Consider the following 22,214-nt stretch of genomic DNA (forward strand, 5'->3'; position numbering starts at 1 on the left):
ACTCGGGTATCATGGAAAATCCCTTATTTCCCTTTCGTATTTACCGCTATGTTGGGTCATCGGTGTGCGGTCACATCGTATATTTCCTACAGCGCCTGAAGGCAGCAGTAACATGCATGGTAACCGGGGCGGTTCTATGTTTGATAGAGCTGGGCGTGGGCTCAGCACTCCTCATCCTCTCTCTGGAAGCACATTGTTCAACGCGGGCTCATTTTACCCAGACCGAATGAATGCCTTGGTGCATTTCTACTGAAAACTAAGCAGTTTCTGTGTGTGACTAAGGTGTGGATATCTGACGACGGCGAGGACCAGACCAAGAATAATCGATTTCATCTGATTGAGCCTGAGAAGCAATAGAGTTGAAACATTTTTTTTTTCTCTTTCTCCGGTAGACGAACACGTCGCTCTTGTCGCTAATTAGACCCCAGCTTGTTGTAAGTATGCAGTGCACATTCCTGTGTGTGCGAAATATGTCCGTCTGTACCTAAAGGCAGTGACTGTTTTTTTGTTTTGTCTGATGATAGGTCCGCTTAAAAACGCGTTGTGCGTTTTTTGGAGATCAATGAAGATTGCGGACCACAGTTGAAACGTTATGTTATCATTACATATGAATTCACACCCGGCAAGCTCTATGTGTCTTTATCTATCTTGCTTTTAGTCTTGGCTACGTGGTCGAGGGACTGCAAGGTTTGGGGATTTTACATAGTCGAGTCAGTTTGTCATCATGCTTTATATTTCAGCCAGATAGGATAAACAGTCTCCCTTGAGTTCGGCTGTTCAAAACTTGGCCAAGGAGGAACAGACCGCTGTGGATTTTTTTTTTGTTTTTGTTCCACCCCTGCTCATTTTGAAAAAGAAACCGAATGCGTTTAATTTGCTCTATCGTGGAGGGGGATTTATATTCTGTGGCCTGTAGTGTTTCCAGTGTAGAGACAAACTAGAGTAGAAGGCTACTGACGGCAGTGGCCGCACAGACTCGGGTGACGCCCCGTCACACGGAGTGAAAACTGAATGTAGCACTGCGGAAGTTACATTCCATTACAAGGCGTTTGGAAGGCTGACTTGGAATAAATTTTATTCTAGCCGCTGTCTGCTCAACTTGCTCAGTAAGTTGAAAAGGGAAAACGGGACAGCATCGATGGCTAATTGGCCATCATTCAAATTCTGGCCATAGGGCTGGTAGACCAACCAGGGATGTAAAGGACGGTAAACCCACCCGAACAGTTTACTCATGTTTTTATTTGTCGAGTAGAGTTAACCCACCTTTGACTGACATACATCTTTATGACAGAATACACATTATACACCATAGTAAGTAGCATCAAGCTGATTTAAGTTACATGGACACTGAGGGTCTTTTAAGGTAAAGCAGACATTGCTTTTCTGAAAATAGAAGTGAATGTTGTATATATTGGTGGTTGTTTGTCTTATGATGATCACCGCCTGGAGGCCATAGTTTATCCACCTTGTTATTCACCATTACATCACTGCTGTTGACCAAAGCATCTCGTCTAAATGATATATGATGCTAGTCCTTCAGTGATCGTCTGACGTAAATGAAATGTACAATGAAATCAATGTCTGCAGGGTTCAGTGTGTAAGTCAGGAATTCAGACAGCTGGCAAACACCTGGAGATAGTCCAGCCAATAATAGAGGTGTGATGTTAATATCTCATCCCTCTCTCTGAACAGCTGTACGCTGAGCACTACTGGACAGCATGACTTATATGAGAGAGCCTCTTCTGGATACCAAGATCATGTTTTACAAAAGAGCAATTGGTCATTTTGCTTTCATCCATGGAGATTTAATTTGCTGTGTGTAGCCTAGTGTGTATCCGAGGCCCAAAGAGGGCTTGGGAAAGGCTCTAGGGCACACTGGTAAGCAGATTTTAGGGATGGCCCTCCAGATGTTAAGTACTATTGTAGTGCAGACTAGAAATGGCCTTTGTTCCTAGGCTTCGCAACTTGCGGCTCAGTGCCACATAATGTTGTGCTGTTAAGTGAATGCTGATACAGGGGGAGGTCGGTTTGTTTCTGTGGTCCTTCGGAGAGCTGATCTTGGGCGGGATCTTACACAGGTTCAGCTTTGTGCATGCAACTCACAAGATGCTTTCCGTGCAGAGTGCTTTCACATGTATACGCACACTAAGAGCGATTAGGTCAGTGTCTTCACCCAACTCTCAGATTGCAAGAAGAGCACTGATGAATTTCGAGGTCTTTGGTGTCGTCTGAGCCTCATGGCTCCTCTAACTGGCAGCCCTTTGTGTGGAGGTCAGCTGGCCTTTTCATCTCCGCTGCTGCCTCCACCATCTCACCCTGCCCGACAAGCTGAAAGGATGACCCAGTAGGGAAAAGGTCACTTGGACTCCAGCCCCCTCAAGAGCTGCTGGTTTAAGTACGCACCCAGATGCACATTGATACATGCACAAGCTCTGTATCTGTTTGTTTGTAAGGGAGAAATCATTAGGAGCAAATGCTTATTAATGGATTTTCACTAAAGATTCACGCTGAGCAAAATTATGTTTTCATTCATGCCGCACAATCTTATCTTGGTATTTTCTGTGCCTTCCTCCTCCAGTAGAGGAATCCTATGGATAATTATCATATGGATACTAGTCCTATGAGTGTAATGGGGTTATTGTCTGCATCCATTCCTTTTTAATAAATGGATTGATAGATGAATGAATTGATAGACTTCATGATTCTGGATTGTGTTAAGTCCTCACCTCCTTGTGTTTCATTGGCCTCGGAAAATAGAATAGTGATTCCTCAGCTGCCTGTCAACACTTATGTTTGGATGCCATTTAGGAGGATGATGTCATCTGAGAGCAGTGGAAGGGGGCGGTGGGCTATCGAGGCTCCAGGATGGGTCTTGGACTCTAAGTATTCGACCGTGATACCTCCCCGGAGAGGTTCTCCTTACCATCATCGCTCCATTAAAAATCTATTATCCCTGCAGTGGGCTTGTGGCTCTGCCAGTATGGATCCTTTAACCAATTAAGCACTTTAATGGAGAGCGGGATGCATGTGGAGAAAGATGGCCATTCTTGTGCCAAAATGGCCATTGTTGTGCAAACTATGTGTTTTTTTACGTCATGGCATTGTTTTCCATGTCAAGAGCCTAAGCTATGAAATCATAGAGAAAATAGAGAGGTGTCTTGACCCGAGTCATCAAGTGTTCTGAGGATACCCCAGCCATACAGCTGGATTAGCAGGCAAAATATTGGCTTTGACAAGGGGGGAGTAGGAGGTCTTTGATTTTTTTTGGTTTCCAGGTCGACCCCTCCCTCCTGTGGTCTGCTGTGCCCTTGGCGTATGGAAAGAGTAGCCCTCTCCCTCCCTCGCCCAGAGCCACCCTTCTCCCATCATCCCTCTCGCTGCTCTGTGCTCGCACCCTCAGTAAGCTGTCATGTAAGATTATCCTCTTGGTCCAGGCAGGGCTCTAGGGTTTCAAAACGAACTGTTAATTTCCTAGGCTGGAGGTGGCGAGCTATAAATAACCCTAAACACAGACATATAGTGCTCCTTGAGCAAAAGGGGGCAGCCATGCAGAGATTTAGTGGACCTGGGAACGGAGCGGGTCATGAGCCTGTACACTGCTGTGTCTCAGGCGTATGTGTGAACAGTGGTAGCTGGATGCCTTCCCTTTGATGAACTGACTTGTTATCCTGGTATGGGACTCGCTGTTAATTTTTGCTACAGGATTATTGCTTTTGTCAGATGAGCACAACATGATGCTATATTTTTGAGCAAAAGATAAAATGGGCCATATTCTGTTAGTTTTGCATCATCTCGGTGCTGTGTGTGTTTGTGATTGAATGTGTGTGCAAATGTGGACACGTGTTGCACTTCTGGGGCTAATTAGGACTCTAGTAGAGGCTCACGGTGTTCTGACACTAATTACTGTACAATATGACAGTCAGGACAGAGCAGAAGAGGGTATGGGTGGTGTGTGTGGCGCTGCTATAGGGACAGGACGACCATCTGTGTACAGAACAGGGAGAAGGAGTTCCTATGCTCTGTGTGTGTGTGTGTGTGTGTGTGTGTGTGTGTGTGTGTGTGTGTCAGTATAAAATGTGTAAAAAGACAGGCTTGCTCCGGAGATCATGATCCCATGTGTATGTGTCTTCATCCCTCCCTTCTGTCTGTACAAAGACCAATTCGGTGCAAGCCCCCACTGACAACAAGTGGCTCTGAGGAAATGACAGCAACTCTATCAAAGATTAATTTTGCTACCCATCTCCATATGCATGTGTGGATTATTAATCAGCGGCTGACATGGCCTAGTTCGAGAGGAGATGGCACGGCTGTCTGTTTTCCTCCTGGAGTCTGAGTAGCAGGCTTGGGTGTGTTGAATTTTCATATTAGGCTGTAGATTTCAGTCACTTGACAGGTGTACGCACTGAGATCTTGTTATTTAAGAGGCACACAATAACCAACCATGTCAAAAGCTAGATAGCTGTGTGTGTGTGTGTGTGTGTGTGTGTGTGTGTGTCAATCTGCAAGTGTCAATCTCTTTTTTTAAATTTTTTTATTCATAACTCTAAGTCTGTGCGATCCCACACTTGCCCCTCCTCGTCACTTTACACGGCATTGACATACTATGACAGTGAGGCTGACATTCATGTATGGTTAAAGTTTTGGTAGGGTGTGTGTGTGTGTGGTGAGACTGGGGAAGTTTGAAACACCAATGGAAATTATTAGAACGCATCTATTAGGCTACTATTATTGAATTCAGGCTGAATGGGTGGGGAGATCAAGGTCAGATTGCTCACAGGGTGAGATTAAGGATAGGGTTGGGGTGTGAGAAGAAGAGGAAGATGGGAGGAGGAGTAGGAATATCCCTCAGGCACAAAACATCTCCTGACTAGTCTCCCCTGCCCCGTCCATTTGGCTGATAGCAGCTGTCCTCACCTGCCGGCATGGACTGAGAATAACAGTGCAGATTGATCTCATAAATCTCCATCGAATCAATGCTATGATGCGTCTTTTCCAATCCCAATGATCTGGCCATGCTTTAGCTTTTGATTCTTTTTTCACGCTGTTGCTGTTCCCACACATCAAAACAGAGTAGTCCCACCTTAACCAAAAAAAAAAAAAAAAAGCCCCAGTGTGAATCCTTTCCCTGTCTGTAGCTTGTTGCCTACAGTGTCTCTCGCCAGCGACGGTCTCCGCCTGTGCCAGCATCTGCGTCTGCCCTGCGTAAGTCTCTCCTCTGCGCACACAGCCGCTGTTTATTTGGTTAGAGGAGGCTGCGAGGAGCGAGGCTGGCTCCGTGGCTCCGGCACGGTCTCTGTACTCCAGCCAGGGCGAGCTGCACCGTGTACCAGGCTGATTTATTTACAGTGGGGGGAAAGGAAGCTAAATGTTTGGCCACAAGATTGAGGGGTCAGGGTAATTCCCTTCCTGTTGTGCTGGAGAATTATATAGCAGTCTGGGTGCTTTTACAAGGAGGCCACTGTTGATATTGGTGACGGTGTGGAGAGAGCTACCTGCTCCATTTAAAGGCAAGCGATGGCTTACCGGACCTAGGATGTGTTGCAGCATCGTGTGCGTGAACGGGAGCAAATAAGTGAGTGTGTCGTCTGTCAGAAAGTGAGCAACAAGTCTGCTTTTCCATCAATCATTAACATCAGTGAGCCAACCTTCCGCACATCAACACGTCAGTCACACACACACACACACACACACACTGACACCTCAAACACACAAACAGGGGCTCTGACAGAGGTGCATGCGGATTCTATTAATACAACACCACACCCAGGGACAAATATAGGAGTTACTTGGAGTGTGTCTATTGCTTTTGACTCCCAGCCACAGCATTAGCCTTGTAAGGGGAGTTTTCTCTGGATGCTCTGTGTATTGTGCTCTCCTCAAACTGTCCAGAGGCCATGCTGATGTCACCTGTTACTCCTCTCTGCAAGGAAAGGAACACTCCAGCTGTGTGTGTGTGTATGTTTGTGTATGTATTTGTGTGTGTGTGTTCCTGTGTGTGAGAGAGAGAGAGAGAGAGCACAAGAGAGAGGGTGTGCACGTGTAGCAGTAAGTGTTCCACTCAGGCCGGCCAAAGCGCCGATGTTCGCCGCTGTTCAGTGTGAGAGGAGTTGGAGTAGCAGGACTACATGGAGCTGCTCTCATTCTCTTCTCTCTGTTTGGTCTTTATGTGAGGGATGACAGTTGGCACCCTGGAGAAGATAGAACGGCGTACACTAATTTTAGTGCTCATGAAATCGTGTCAGATTGATTACACACTGTAGCAGGTGTTGCAGGTTAGTTATTTCTACGTTTAACCCACTTAAGCAGGAACATGCAGCGCAGTGAGACCCTGTCGACGAGCCTGTTGAGATATTTAACCCCCGTGTGGCCTTGTTCTAGAGCTGGACAATTCATCAGAAAAAGAATTCGAAATCGCAATATGAACTTCTGCAATTTCCAAATCGCAGAGGCTGCAATTAATTGCGTAAGAGAGAGAGGGGTGTCCAAATTGGATTTCTAAACAAGGTGTTTTAGAGCTCAGTAAATCCTGCACACTGACTTCTAAAATCACTTTTCTTGAAACAATTTCAAAGTTCTAAAAAATTGATGACAAGAAAAACTTCTGATGTTTAAATCGCAATTGCAATATTCTGTCAAATAATCGCAATTCGATTTTTTTTGTCAGTATCTTTCAGCCCTACCTTGTTCTACTCTGTATGCCCCTCGTTTCACTCTATGCACCATTGCACCATTGCTCTTTGCAGATCTGAAAGGAAAAGCTAGGTCTAAACTACAAGGCGTGAGAAACACTCCATTTTAAGACAGTTAGTAAGTGATAGCAATGCCCATGCGCCCGGAGTGTCAGGGCGGGGCAGATGCAGATAACAGCGCCACAGGGGGAAAATTCGATCCTGCTGCTGATGTCATTACTGCCTATTGGTTTATGGTGTATGCAGCGATGACTTGGCTTACTGACCTGTGATATTCAAGTGACACAATCTTAATCATTTATGTTCAATGGATTTGAATACCGTTCTCGCCACTGAGGCAGCAGCTTGGCTCTGTATTGCTTTGGGTCTGAGAGTGGACAATTCATTTGTAGCTAAATCAGCATGTTTATTTTTGAGGTGGGGTGGCGTAAGGTAAATGCAGTGTCTGGAGTTGACTTTTTGATTGCTGCTGTAAAAGAGAAAGTGAAATTGAACTGCCTCGAGGCCATTGTATCACAGGAAGGTAGAGGGATTCCCAGTGATTTTCCTCTGCGCTCTGTCAATAGCGATGACATCATTGCGATGACATCGCTGACCTCTCATTGTCTTCCGTATGATGTCAAACTGAACGGTAACCAAGGGAGGCTCCTGCTGTTGCCATGGGACATCAGCAGCATTTTCTTGTATCCCGCGGTTTGGTGACACTTGCAACAGCTTGCATTTGATTTGATGTTGCAAAAGACTGTGTTCTCTCTGCCTCCGACTCACTGACTCATCAATATGTGCTATCATGTCTTATGGTAGACTGGTGGGCTGTTATCGGGTAATTATCGGGATGTATTTGGTAACTGTGGTGAATTAGCAATAAGCTGAGTCACACACATCCATCTTCACCACAGATGCCACCGTCTTTACCGGCAACACCCATATGACTCCTCTCGCTGCCTGTTGACTCACCTCTCCTGGAATTTCACTGGCCAGCAGTATGGCGGCGGTGATGTCAGGAGATGTGTGTTTGTGTTTGTGTTTGCTTGCGTCTAGGCGCACATATGCATGTGTGGTTCCAGCTGACTCCGTACTTGACACCGTGACGCCGCAATCAAAACAAGCTTACTTTTCTCTAAATCCCCCACAGTTATTGAGCATGCTTGTCACACCAGCATGCATGTGTTCTACAGTAACCGAGTCGCTACGGTGAAATCTGGATTACTTGCACTGTCATTCTTCTTCATTGCTAATCTCCGCCTGTCTCTCTCTGCCCCATCCCCTCCATTCTGCTGCTATCTGTTGCTGTATCAATCAGTTAGTTTAGGTGTGAGTTTACAACATGCTCTAGCTGAGTTAACAGCTGTATATTCTGCAGAACTCCTCACAGCTAAAAGGATTTTAAGGCTTTACATAAATGGTTGCTTTACTCTCTCAGCACAACTATGAATTCCAAATAAACATCCAAAGGTGAAAAATGTCTTTTGTGCTGGCTAAGTTCCCCACTGGATAACTGAGTGTAGGTTTTGCATGTACTTCCCCTTTGGAAATGCAGTTTGAATTTTAGCTGTTATAATGTTCTCCAAATGCTTTCCTTCTGTTCTGTTTTCAAATACCCAGTAGGTCCAGAAATTCAAGTTAAGTTAGGGTTTGCCTGGAAAGTGTGTAAGTTCAGGCCTATGTGAAATGGATATCAGTCCTGTTTTGTCAAGAGGCCAACGTGTTTCTTTAATAATGCGCCCTTGATTTATGGCCAGGGTAGCCCTGTAATATTGACTGGACCTATTAACCGGGTTCAGTGGGTCCATAGGGGGCAACTGGAGACACACCTGGAGTCATAAAATCCTCTTTTAGGCCTCTTGTTCTGTTTCTCGTAGACTGAACCCCGCGGAAGGAACCTCCACAAACCACCAAGAAACACAGTTCATCTACTGTAATCGTGCCTAGCTTTATTAGCAATGTTCAATTGATCTAGCTCATTGCTCATATTACTCACTGGAAAGCTTTCTGTTGGCTGTGTTTTGTCAGTGTCGCTTGTACATTTGGTAAGCAGAGATCATAATGGCACTCTATTTTTTGTTTTTTTGTTTTTTTTTTCCAGCCTGTGAAATGCTCTGTTCGCCTCGTGCTCTGGTGTAAGTGCACAGTGGGCTCAGAGGTAGGCATCAGTAATGTGAAGCCTGAGTGATGAGGATCAGTCTGCCAGTGTCATGCCCCTCCTTTTCTTTTCTTTTTTTCTTTTTTCTCCCTCTCTCCCTTCCCCTCCCTCTCATACACACTCTCGCTGCTCACATTGAGCGGGAGAGGATTGGAACATTGAGTACCTTCAGCACATTTTTCACATTCCCCTCTGAGGGTCTCAACCTCAGCCCCCACTACACACACACACACACACACACATCACTAATGCTTCTCACTGCTGGGCAGAGATGGTAGTAGCTGTATGTTTGTGTTGTCTGTAACACTATGAACAGATTTGTTGCCCCCCCCCACTCCCCCCAGTTTAAGCCATGTGAGGAAAAAGGCACTGAGGCAGTCCAGTGGCACAGAATAGCCAAGCTCCTTCCCAGAGTTCTGCGTGTGTCAGCGCTGTGGCTCCGTCCACGCTTGCCAATGCATATGATGTCAGGGAGAGTTTGTTTCCTGCCAGTGTGCTAACCTGCCCCTTTCTCTGCTCCCTTCCTTCTAGCAGCAGCAGCAGCAGCAGCAGCAGCGGTGGTGTGCGGTGAGCAGCAGCAGCAGCGGCGAAGATGACGGAGTATAAGCTGGTGGTGGTGGGAGCTGGAGGCGTGGGCAAGAGTGCACTTACCATCCAGCTCATCCAGAACCACTTTGTGGATGAATATGACCCCACTATCGAGGTACGGCTCTCTTCTACAAACGGCACGGGTTTAACTTCTTTGCGACTGTCCCTTGGATTTGTGTGTAGCTGTAAGCCTCGCAGGTGTATCGGTTTGCATGCGTATCATACATGTGTCCACGTCTACGGCTGACCACCGTGTCAGAATAGTGTCTGATGTCATGCTCCCCCACCCACCCCCACCCCCACCCGTCCACTGCTGAATGGATTTGTCTTGGTCCTGCAGAGACTACTGCTCAGTCTAAAATTTAATTTACAAACGGATGCTGTGGCAGTTCTCCAAAGGGTCAGGTTTGGAAGGAGTCCCTAATTCTGTTTTGAGGCGAAACATTTACTCTGCCCTTCTCTTCTTTGTAATTTTTTTTTTTTTTTTCTGCCTTGAAAACAAGAGACTGAGAGACGCTGCAAAGAGGAGAAAGAGAGCCAGAGAGAATGTCAGTCTGTTTTCTCCTCTCTTCTCTCTCCCCTTCTCTCTCTCTCTCCCTCTCTCTCCCTCTCTCTGTCTCCCCTCTCTCTTTCTCACCACGCCTGCCTCTGGCCGGACAATGTCCTTTTTGTGTATTTGCATTCCTGGCCCCTATGCTCTAACAAACAAAGGGACGGCACTCCATGTTTGTGTGGCTGTGTGTTGGAAGGCTAAACATTGGCCCTGATACCCTGCTCCTCTGATCACTCGCTGTTCATCTGACCTGGATCTGGACAGGGAATATATGGCAGATATCGGCTAATGCGCTGCTCAGCCAGCAGCACATCTGTGTGTGTGTGTGTGTGTGTGGATGTGTGCATGATTGTCCTGCACAGCATTGAGTGTACAAAGCCAAGGATGTCCGTAAGAAGGCGGTGTCACATCCCCAGTGGTAGTGTAGCGGTAAAGACCCAAAAGCTGCTCTCTCTTATTTGACTGTTTTCGCCACATCTCCGCTGCTCTAACTTTTGGTGGTCCCTCCCCTTTTGCAGGACTCGTACAGGAAGCAGGTGGTGATTGACGGCGAGACGTGTCTGCTGGACATCCTGGACACTGCAGGTCAGGAGGAGTACAGCGCCATGAGGGACCAGTACATGAGGACAGGGGAGGGCTTCCTCTGTGTCTTCGCCATCAACAACACCAAGTCGTTTGAGGACATTCACCAGTACAGGTGTGTGTGTGTGTGTGTGTGTGTGAGAGAAAGAGAGAGAGAGAGAGAGAGAGCGAGCAGGGGGCATCACTAATGATTATGATTAGCATTATATTGGTATTGAGGATTATGGGATCTATCATTGTGGATTTTAAGTGCATGTGTATGCGCATGCGTTTGCTGCCTAGGTCACTGAGCTGTTCAGGGGTGAAGTATGGACACAAAATAATTTATTTTAGTTCACTATAGAGCTAGCATCAGGCTAGTATCAGGGTTCAACAAGTGATTTTTCCCCATTTTAGCCACCCGTCTAACTTCGTTCTGTTGTTGATTACAGCCGATCTGTATCAAGTCGGGTTATTATCCTTTATGAGGTGAAGCAAGGCTCCATTATGTGATTGCTAACATCAGTGATTGTGAATGTTTCAACCTCTGTGTTCAAAAATAAGCTTTTTTATCATCGGACACATACATTTCCATGACACCTACTACAATACCCATAAGCCTCGCCAACTCCTGTCCAATCACACGATCAGAACAGAGCAGCTCTTTCCACTGTCACACTCTGACTCGGTAGCTAGCTCTGCGCTCCATAACAGCCCAAGTATCCTAATACTCAGCACGTCTGTTTGAGAGAAACTGTATCCTACCGTATGAGTCTGATCCACGGTTCTTTTTAAGCGTTTACTCGTGGAGAATCGGTAAAATGCTGTACAATTGGTTACAATCTGACACAAAACCATTTGTATCACGGAGAGCTGGCCGGTCGGTTGAAAACGGCCCTGTGGCGTAAAGCACCACGGAAATTGTACCAATGATTTGTTTCTCGTTTTTCTCAGATTTCAAAAATGCAAATCCCATTTAGTTATCCATTACTCTTGCACTGTTAAGTCTCTGGTCTATTGAAAGAGTGGAACCATATGGAACCAGCTATTTTGAAATCCGGGTGCTACAAATGAACAGTCAGAACACTTCCGGAACCTTTGTTGATGTCATGATTACAATGTGACTAGCCAGCTCTGTAAGGTGCTGGATATGTGTATTTGTATATGCAGTGGGTGTTTGTGTGTTTCTGGGGCTCCCACGGGGTCTGGGTGGGGAGAGGGGTGTGTGTGTGTGTGTGCCAGCTCTCTGCAGTAGTAGGGTGATGTCATGTTGTAGCGTTTAACACGGCTAAAGAAAGCTTAGCCCCCGACTGGAGGATTACAGCACGCTGCCAATGAAATCGATCCTGACTCAATTAGAGGAGAGGGGAGAGGTAGCACTCCCAAGGACAGAGAAGGAGAAAGGGAGGGAGGGGAGAATTTCAGTTGGAAATGACGATATTCTCTCTTTCTCTCATTGTGTCTGTCTCATTATATTAGATACCCGACTGCCAGTATGGCACGTGCCAAATAGAGAGACCACACATTGCCTCTTCCTCTATCATACATCTTTTAGAGGGTTCTGAGTTTATTACAAGTGCTTTCATTTGGCTCGCTGCCACTGCGGCCCAGCCTTGTTTGTGCCAGGTTTAACACAACTGCTGACATCACTCTGAAAGGATGGACCGCTGTGCAACTTATGAAAGCATGTTTGGATCTTAGGCTGGATGCTAGAATAGGTGGTGGTCTGCTTCGAGTTGCCAAGTTATTTAAAGATCTGCGGTCTGTTTGACAGGCAGAGAGCGCGAGGCTTCTTTGTGGAGCTCACTGCTCCTCTAATGTTGGCACACATGGGCACAACACACCACCTGCCTACAGTTGGGCCCGGGCTCTACACAGGCAGTGCGTTTTGATTTTTCTCTTCATTTGAACCTACCCAGCGCTATCATACCGAACACAGAATGCGCCAAGCTGATAAGATTATATCTGCTTTCTGTTTTCCCAGGCAGTTTTAATACCACCATTAGACTTGAAATACCTGCCTCGCCAGCATATAACAAGGCACGGTCTAATCTGAGTGGCATGTCTGCTGTGACACCAAGACAACAGAAGCAGTGTGGTCATAAACACCACTAGTGTTGACTGCAGATGTACTGGGCTGGGCTGTAGCTAATGTAACCTGCTGTACTGTGGCGGAGGGAGAGCTGATAGATTGATCTGACCCGCTCCTCGCAGTCAGTCCTGCTGGCTGGCTGGCGTTTGGCGCTGGCTGCTGTAGTGATGAGGTAATGCTGTTTGCTGCCTGCCTGCTGTCCGTCCCCCTCCCTTCCTCTCTGCCTCCCTCCCTCCCTCCCTCCCTCCTTCAGCAGTGCAGCACAGCCCAGCGCCGGCGGGCCCCCGGCTCTTCCTCAGGGTCCTAGAGCTCCCTGGGTGGCTGGCTCTCCAGTGGTGGGGCTGCTGTTGTTTATGAAGCAGGGAGGATCCCAGACAGGGGAGATGACTCTGTGAATTGAGACTAAATGCTGGGATTTGTTTGGGAACAGTCACAACTTGGCAGATAAACATGTAAAGTATAGAGGTGATGAGACCCTGCCCCGACTAGATTTGAATATGCATGTTATTTTACTGTTCGACAGACTGCTTATTCTCTTGTTTTCCTTTCAACTCGCAGAGAACAGATCAAACGTGTTAAGGACTCAGACGACGTTCCCATGGTGCTTGTGGGTAACAAATGTGACCTCCCGGCGCGCACAGTGGACACCCGGCAAGCCCAGGAACTGGCCCGCTCCTACGGGATCCCTTACATCGAGACCTCCGCCAAGACACGACAGGTACTGAACAGTGAGCATACACCAAGGGACACACACGTCTCATGGAAAAAAAAAACCTTCTCCTCCTTCTTTCTGTCTCTCTCTCTCTCTCTCTCTCTCTCTCTCTCTCTCTCTCTCTCTCTCTCTCTCTCTCTCTCTCTCTCTCTCTGACATTAGGAGCATTAGTCATTATTAATGTCACAACTCAGATTTCCTGGGTGTTTTTTTCCCCCTGTACTGCAACATAGTCACCAACAAATCGCAATATTATAGTATTTCTCAACATTTCTGTGGATGCATGTGTACACATACACATGAAGCAGCAAATGCCCCTCGGTGTGATGTGTTTTGTGGTGCCGGGAACATTTTATTATGCTGCAGGCAATGACTCATAGCCCAGGTTACCTTGGCTCGAGAACAGAGCTATTGGAAAGGCCTCACAAGGACAAGTCACTGCACACCTCCCCCTGTGACTCGCTGTCACACATTATGTACTTACATACACTCTCACATTCAATACTGAAACGGCAGCATGTCAGTCATTTCAATTCAAGAGTTGGCTAACTTGTTTTTGATATTATGATTCCCTGATTAACAGCGTCTCAAATGATCATGGTTGCCATGGTGATGTTGCTCAGCCTTTGAATGGTGAATACGCTTGAGGGGGGCTTTGCGTCAGTAAAAGTGACGTGTAGATTTAGCATTGACACTTGTAAATGCACATATTTTTCTCTAAGCTTTTTGTGTGTGTGTGCAGGGAGTGGAGGACGCCTTCTACACACTGGTGAGGGAGATCAGACAGCACAAGCTGAGGAAGCTGAACCCCCCAGATGAGAGTGGTCAGGACTGTATGAGCTGTCGCTGTGTGGTATCGTGATGCAGGTCAGACATTTTTCAACTTTAACGTTTCACAGCTTCATCTAGTTATGTGGATGGACCCCAAATTAGGTCCTTAATACTGGAACTTTTATGTATATGACTGCCCAGTCAAATTTGAAAATATATAGTCCATAATTTCTATTCATTTTTTTTCTTTCAATAAAATGGCACTAACATCTGTCCCTCTCTCCTGTTTCCCCTGTTTCCTCCCCAGCTCACTGTTGCAGGGTGAGGAGAGGTCCTACGGCGCATAGTGGCAGCATGGACTTGAAGATTGAAAGATGAAACGACTCAATGATGAAACATAAACTTTTTAAAAAAAGAGGATGATCGAAGCAAAAGCTCGCAAGGAAACCACCAGAGCTGACTTATACCATAGACCTTTATGGAAAGGAGGATTTGGACCGTTGCCTAAGCGGCTGGCTGTACTAGCCTGGTCCGGTCCCTCTTTTGGTCCATGTCTGCCTGTGAGCAACACCACTAATGACTCTTGTCAACTCCAGTGTGGTCTCGCTGGGCAGCTCCACAAGTTCCTGCTAACTTATTGTTTTCAGTCTCAACACTGGTCTTAAAGGGGGTGTCAAGCAACCCCCTCCCACCTTGAAAGCCTAATTCCACTCCCCCTGCCTGCCTCCTGGAAGGACTGACTGGACTGGACTGGAATGGAATGGACTGGACATTAGTTACCCCCTCGAATAAATGCCCCATCCCACCTTACTCCGCCTTTTGCTTCCCTCGAATGGCTGTGTAGTAACCTCATTATACTGGATACAGGGGGTGGAGTCTGACATGAGATGCCACATGGGAATTACTATAATTTGTTGTTGTTGTTTAACAGTTAGCCTAGCCGTAAAAAAAAAACAAAAAAAACATCTTTTATTTTATTTTGATATGGAACTTTTTCTGTGATTGGAGGATTTGAAAGTGATCACTGAGCGCTGTTAAGTGAGCAAGGATGTTTATTTCGGGTGAAACATGGTTGACATTTTTCATGACCTGTCCGGCTCAGTTGGAAGTCCTTTGTGGATGGATGGTGTTCTATGTTTTAATGGAGAAAATAAAAGATGGACTAATTTTTCCAGAATGCAGCTGCCTTCACCCCTCACAGCCCCAGATGTTTGCGTGCTAAGGGTTAACTCTTTGTGGAATAATAATAGTAATGGGTAGTGTAAGTTCCGGTGCAATAGGATTGTTTACGGTCTGATTTTAGGCAAAAGGATTGGGGAACAAACCATCTCTCATGCCTACTTATTTCTTTGGTTTAGGAAGGAGAGGTACAGTACATTACATTTTTACTTGCTGTCATCTTCACAGTTGCCAAGGCTGAAGAGGTCGCCTTTTAGAATAGGATACAGTCGCGCAGAGGTCATGACAGTGACAGACTATGGTTTGAGACAATATGATTTTCTTGCATTTAATTAGATGTACAACTGTTATTTACTGTAAGGGGAGATATTACAGGCATTTTTTAAATTGCAAGTATCGTTCACTGTTGATAAGGCTCAGGAATTCGGGTCCAGGAAGGTTCCATCTCATGGTCCTGGACCCCAAGAGTAGGAATGTCACCAGTTCGCTTTGCAGAGTGTAACGCACAAGTCCTGCCTTAGAGTACGGGCGACCTGTCGGACAGTAACTTCAGTTTTGCCACACACCAAACTATCCTCAAACCGCTCCTCTTTCTCTTCACAATTGCCGCCTCAGCTCTCGAAAGGAACAATAACCAGTTAGGTGCTAACCTCGTCAGAACCATACTGATATTTGGAACTGTTATGTATAATAGGTGATTGATATTGGGTTTTTGGGGGGTGCACTGCTTTGTTTCTCAATATTGACTAGCTTGTGCTCTCCAAAATGTAACTGCATTCATTTGCTGCCTAAATGAAAACGACTGCTCTGTGTTTATCTTGCCTTATCTGTTAGCTAGTTAGTACCTCATGTATGCAGTGAAGTCTACCAGGGACAAATGTTTGGTGTTCTGTATGTTTCATTGTTCTGTTTGACTATATGTGCAACTGAAGAAGTAGAGAAGTGTGTTGAGGTTAGACTTGCACTGTACAGTATTTGATGTTTTAATTGACCCAAGAAAGACAGGCCAAGCCCCCAAAACACTACACTGATCAAAGGGTTTTTCTTTTATGGCATGCCTGTCTGAATGCGTTTGTGTTTAAAGCGACTGAAATACAACAATGTTAAGAAAATGCTTTTGACAAGGCCCACTACAAGTTATTCTGTCTGGCTACCATAGTTAATTCAGATGGTCTAAATTGTGAATATACATTAAAAGAATATGAAGGTGAAGCCCTTTGAACTCTTTTCCTTTGAGAAAGTCCATTCAATTGGAACATGTGATGTCGATTACAAGAAACTGTTGTTTTGAATCCTTTACAGCCTTTTGCCATCACTTCCAAATTACATTCTTGGTATGTGTGCAGTGAGTTTGCACACTGTATTGACTTAGAGACTCAAACCTTTAAACCTCTCCCAACACACTGATCTGAGAAATGGCCATGCATGATGACACATAAGAGTCCCAGACAGTACAGACAGGTTTTGGCAATATTATTAAGATGCAAACCTCAGAAAGACATCTCGGACCTCTTGTGTGAAAGCCTGTTATCGTCAGCAGACATCTGAATGTCTTGAAATGCTCTTTCACCGCTGTCTCCTGAGGTTCAAGGGAAACCATGATATTTTTATTTTTGACTTGGTTTGTACAGTTACAGTGAGGCTTATTTACTCACATAACATGGCTTAAAGAAATATGATCATCTAGATATTGTGTGGATGATAGTGGTCAGGTTGTCTTAATTGTTTATTTTTTGACTCGGAGGGAGGTTCTAAACTGTGAATGTGTTTAAGTGAGTTATTAGATATTGTTTGATTTGCGCTGAGGAACTGTTTAACTTACTCAACAAAAAAAAAGCCTTGTGTTGAAAAGAAAATACACAATATTGAAATAATGTGGGATTGCCATATGTTTAGGGTTGGTCTTTGGTTCTACTGTTAGTTGTGTATTGACTAACATTTATTTTTCACCCAATGTTCTTAACATGTATTTACAGTCCCCATAGTATGCTTGTCCTTTCCCTGTGTCTATCTTTATACAGTACATCCACGATAGTACCATAAAATTCCACAAATCTATGCATTCAATTCCCATTAAATAAGAATAACTGTCATGTTGCAGCAGGGATACTCAGCCAGCAAACCACAAGTATACATGTCTGAATAGCTGGCAAGCATGACAAAGACTGTATGGACCATTGGGAGTTTTGCACAAGGATACAGTGGGCTTAAGGGCTTGTTTCTCCCTTGCAAACTGTGGAATGAGGGGTGCGGAAGGAATTTGTGAAAATGTCAACTGTTTAACTATTTAAGATGTATTTACTCTTCAACGATGTGGCAAATGTATAGCAGGACAGGAATAAAGATGTCAAGATGAACCCACCTCTTGGTCCCGTATCTGTTCACTTTCACAATGCTTTCCTCTGTTTCCAGTTTGAGAGTTGCTGCCATCTACAGGCAGATCTGGTGTTTGTCAGTATGACCATGGGTAATCTGAGTGGTTCAAACCAAACATGGACAGGAACAAAGGGATTTCTTCTTTCTTAAATAAATACTTAACAATAAATCAACTATCATGCAACCATTATAGGACAGCTGAAATACAAATTGTTTCATTTGTCTGCCGTCAGTACTGTCCAGTTGACAACTTTGCCAAATCAGTATGCAACTTGCATGCATCTGTGACTCATAAGCTTCACTTACTGGCCATAATGTGGACAAGCACAATCATGGTGAAGGTTCAAAGAACAGTCATAAAGCTCATGTGTAAAGCACACCCAGGGGTTTGGCACAAGAGTGTCTCACGCTTCCTATCAGCAATGCAAGGATTGTTAGATTGTACAGGTAAACAGTTAAGCCTAATACATTTTCTAGTGACCTTAGTGAAGCATGTAAATTCATAACACATGGCTCTATAGCACATCATCAAAGAGAAAGCTCTAAATGGTGATTCTTCACTGATAAGCGTTTAATGTGATGCTAATATATTAATCTTTGTCTAGGTAACAATTCTTATATTTATAAAAGAATGTCAGACTTGTGAAATAAGCAGGCTATACGTACAGATATTTGGCTCATTATACACACCCACTGCTTGATAATGATTTGCTGCAGGTGAAATTATTAAACTTCTGTGGAAAAGCACTTTAAAGCCATAGCAGAGAAAATAGGTCAGGTTTGTTTTTTGTCACTTCCAACAATTCAAAAGGAAGGAGGATGTGTGTGTGCTTGTGTGTGAGAAGGAAATATATGAGTAGAGTGAAAGGGAGTAGATCAATACTATATCATATGCGGGCTGTGTAAAAAGTGATGAGGCATACAAGGGAAATAAGTTATTGCACAATAGCCTATTTCAACTATATTGCAATTATTAAGTGCAATGAATACCAGTAGAGTTGACTGGTTTGACAGAGGTTGCAGGACAGGTAATAATTTAATTTGTATAGCACTTTTCAAGCACAATTGCAAAGGGCTTTACAACAGAGTAGATTAAAATCAAGAGTAAAAAGTAAAAAGCAATGTAGGAAAAGCAAGAGAGATAAAAGAAAAGCACACAGTTGGAGATATAACTTCTGTATGATTTATTTAATCCTGACCCAACTGATTAGACAGTTGCACCATTCTCATTATCTATAAAACTAACTAAAATAAGTTGGTTAATTGGGTCACATTATACTCCTGTCATGTTTGTTCAAGCCCTGTAGCCTAGTTACTGCTTTTTAGGGCTCTGTTTGATTTGCATAATTGTGAGGCTGCTCAGTTATTGGCCCACAAGGGCAATAAAAGATAAGTGGTTATCCATAAACCCAAGAAAGAGGAAACAGACTTGGTTCAGAGTTGGTGATAGAAAAGATACAAAACAAAAGTAGTATTTTTGTTGCAGATAATCCATAATCATGACATACCATGACAGTGTGGATACGATTAAGAAAATGCTCCCCAAGGTAAGAAAATTCATCGGCGTTTGACAGAAGTTTTTTATACTCTTTCTAAATCAAACATCGGCTACAAGCGCAACACAGGCTACAGTAGTTATACTTTCACTTGAAGATGTTTTTCAGTGTCTGATTGTTGTTTGTTTTTATGAAGACATATCTTGAACGGAAACATGTGGCCCATGAAATATATGTTGCGCTGACCCACTACAAAAGCCTTGTGCCCATGATGGATAAATATGGTAAGAAGCACAACAGCAGTTCTGCTTTGTCATAGCCTGCTATGATACTATTTCACATGTGGGGATTCATAACTGTGTCATTCAGCTATTTGAACAAGCATTTACTGTATGTGATATAACCAACGCTGCCTGTTTGTACAGTTTTCAACGATGGCACTACAAAGGATTTAATGAGTCTATCAGGAACCATTCCTGTCTCATATGAAGGTAACAATTACCTTGCACCATATGATCCTATTAAATGATCAAATATATAACCAGAGGTTGACTGTATCATGTCTAGATTCAGATCAGTTCAGAAGAAAGTAAGAAAAAATTATCTTTCAGAGTATTGTAATTGTAAATCGTTTTTCCCTGTTCTTATACAAGCCAAAACCTACAACATCCCAGTATGCCTGTGGCTTGGGGAAAGCTACCCCCAGACTGCACCCATCTGCTATGTCAAGCCCACCCGAGAGATGATGATCCTCACAGCAGAGCACATCAATAGCAATGGTGAAGTCCTGCTGCCTTACCTGCAGGAGTGGAAGCATGTGAGAGAACTGAACTTTAATGTGTATTATTGGACAGAACTGTGTGTAATATGAGACGAATAATGGCAACAGGCTAAAGGACTGATGTCTACACTGTCAGACTATAAAGGGATAGGTACTGAAGCAGGAGAAACCAGTGCATTTTTAAAACATGATTTACATTTGAATTCAATTGTTTCATTCTATAAGAACTCAGGATGTAATTTAAAGCCTTATAGCCATGTTATATTTACTTTTCCTTTCCTCCATCAGACTGAGTGTGACCTAGTGAGTCTGCTTCAGGTGATGGCTGCCGTGTTTGGAGAATTCCCCCCCGTATGCGTAAAACCTCATACAGAGCCAGAACAAGCCTCTTGTAAGTAACACTCAGACGCAGGCAGACAGTAAGACTCCACACTGTGCCAAAACAACATTACTGCATCTGCCCCAGATACAGGTTGATGCTGATAAGAGAGAAATAAGATTCATATCTAGGCCACACCTGAGAACAGGTTCAACACTCGTAGATTTAGGTCTGAAAATAAACAAGGCATCCTGTTTATGAAGGAGAGACCTTATTAATGAATCTGTTGTTTCCAGGTTCACTACAGTTCCACAGACAGGCAGAGGGGTTTTCAGAGACAGATGGGAATTCATACCTGTTTTTGACCAGAGACGACGGTCAACCTTTCCAGCAAGAAAATGAGACCAACTGTTAGCTGTTGGTGTGGTTTGTGTAAAGAACTGTTTATTTGTTTGTCTATTGCCTGTAAAGTGTATTTGCCTGTATTATGTGATGTCACTCTCAGTGTCAAATTGTGTTCATTGATGATATCATGGGTCAGTAATTCGAGCCTTGAGACAAATAACCACATTATGTCCAATTCTTTTCAACAACCACCACATTTTACGATTGTGTTGTCAAATTAATCGTGAATATGATACAACAGCTGATGAATACACAACCTCTACTGTGTTTAGTATATGAATGTGCACAGCACTCAGAATTGCAGTATTTAAATGAGGATCTTTGAAAACTTTTCTCATCTAAAATCTTGACACAGACTCATATTGATCTTTGTCTGAATGCTTATGTGTTCATGGAGTAGAATTAGTTTACAAGCAGCTCATAAAGTGATATCTTACAACTACGCCCCAAAGTGTTGGCTGTGTTCTTTTATAAGTCTCAGTGAATAGAATAGAATAGAATAGAATAGAATAGAATAGTAAACAAATTGTGTCAACTCTTCAGTGGGTCTAGGAAACTAGATAGCTCGCAGTTTGTTTATATTTACTGAGAAACTGCATGCCCCTCTCACACATATCAGTTATGAAAACAGCCGTTTGTGCAAACTTGGTGTATTTGTATGTGTATTTGTATTTGTGTAAGCCATCTTGCTTGCCAACCATGCTAAAAATGTATGCACTCATGGTTATGTAAAGCACTTTGGTTAAAAGCACCCACCAAATAGCATTTCATGTTATGGCTCAAAATAATGTGATCTAGGTTTTGATTTGCTGTGCAGAATTATGTGGATATGTGGCTGTAGAAATAAAATATCTCATGCACTGGATGTCCTGTGCCATCTGCCCTTCAACTCTATTGGTTCCTCACTGTAGCCTACTTGTCTTCCTGGTGCTACTTCAGGCCTTCTGATGTGTGTGATTGCTGTGATTTGTTGATTATCTTCACTGGATTGCCTCATTAATAATCACAGCGATCAGATGTTCAAGTGTTTAGGTAAGTAAATAAGTAACACAATTTATTGCATCTGCAAAAAAACACATCACGCCACATTTTCAAATGTTCAAATGTTCACTTATATGTTTCTTCAATGTTTGTTCACTCATACAGGTGATATGGCACTGGGATGGATGTTCCAAACTATCTAAAAGTGTTAAATTAACTCTGAAGGATAAGGACAGATGGATATAAACAGTGGCATAGTGTTGATTTTTACACTCTCAGAGTTAAATTAACACTGATGTTTTTGCTGTGATCTTTTTACAAATGGCATGATGATTTTTGCCACATTTGCTAAACACAAATTTCCAAAACATAAAACGTACATTACATACCCATTTCATATTTCAAATTCATATATAGTTGTAATTGTCCCACTGCTCCCTCTTGGAAGCCGTCCTAGAAATAACTGGTGTTATAAAAGCTCTTTAGGAGTAACCACTCAAATCCAAAAACTTACTAACATTGCAAAACTACAGTAATGGGGGAAAGCAAGTAAGAGATCAGGAATATG

The 22,214-nt window shown here is 43.9% G+C and overlaps 1 protein-coding gene across 3 annotated transcripts; it reads left to right on the forward strand.

Annotated features, from left to right (window-relative positions):
* The first annotated feature begins 201 nt into the window (after positions 1-201).
* On the forward strand, positions 202-17,649 carry LOC139908450 (GTPase HRas). 3 transcript variants are annotated; one of them, XM_078283319.1, is made up of 7 exons: positions 235-282; positions 393-434; positions 9,364-9,535; positions 10,492-10,670; positions 13,185-13,344; positions 14,081-14,205; positions 14,417-17,649. In XM_078283319.1, the coding sequence occupies exons 3-6, from the start codon at positions 9,425-9,427 to the stop codon at positions 14,198-14,200; spliced, it is 570 nt and encodes a 189-aa protein (XP_078139445.1). In that variant the 5' UTR covers positions 235-282; positions 393-434; positions 9,364-9,424; the 3' UTR covers positions 14,201-14,205; positions 14,417-17,649. The 3 variants fall into 3 exon arrangements, with proteins under 3 accessions (XP_071751249.1, XP_078139444.1, XP_078139445.1); XM_071895148.2 differs by having other exon boundaries at positions 202-434; XM_078283318.1 differs by having other exon boundaries at positions 202-434; positions 9,367-9,535.
* Positions 17,650-22,214: the final 4,565 nt, after the last annotated feature.

Source organism: Centroberyx gerrardi, chromosome 4 (assembly GCF_048128805.1).
Source record: "Centroberyx gerrardi isolate f3 chromosome 4, fCenGer3.hap1.cur.20231027, whole genome shotgun sequence".
In the NCBI taxonomy this organism is placed as follows: Eukaryota; Metazoa; Chordata; class Actinopteri; order Beryciformes; family Berycidae; genus Centroberyx; species Centroberyx gerrardi.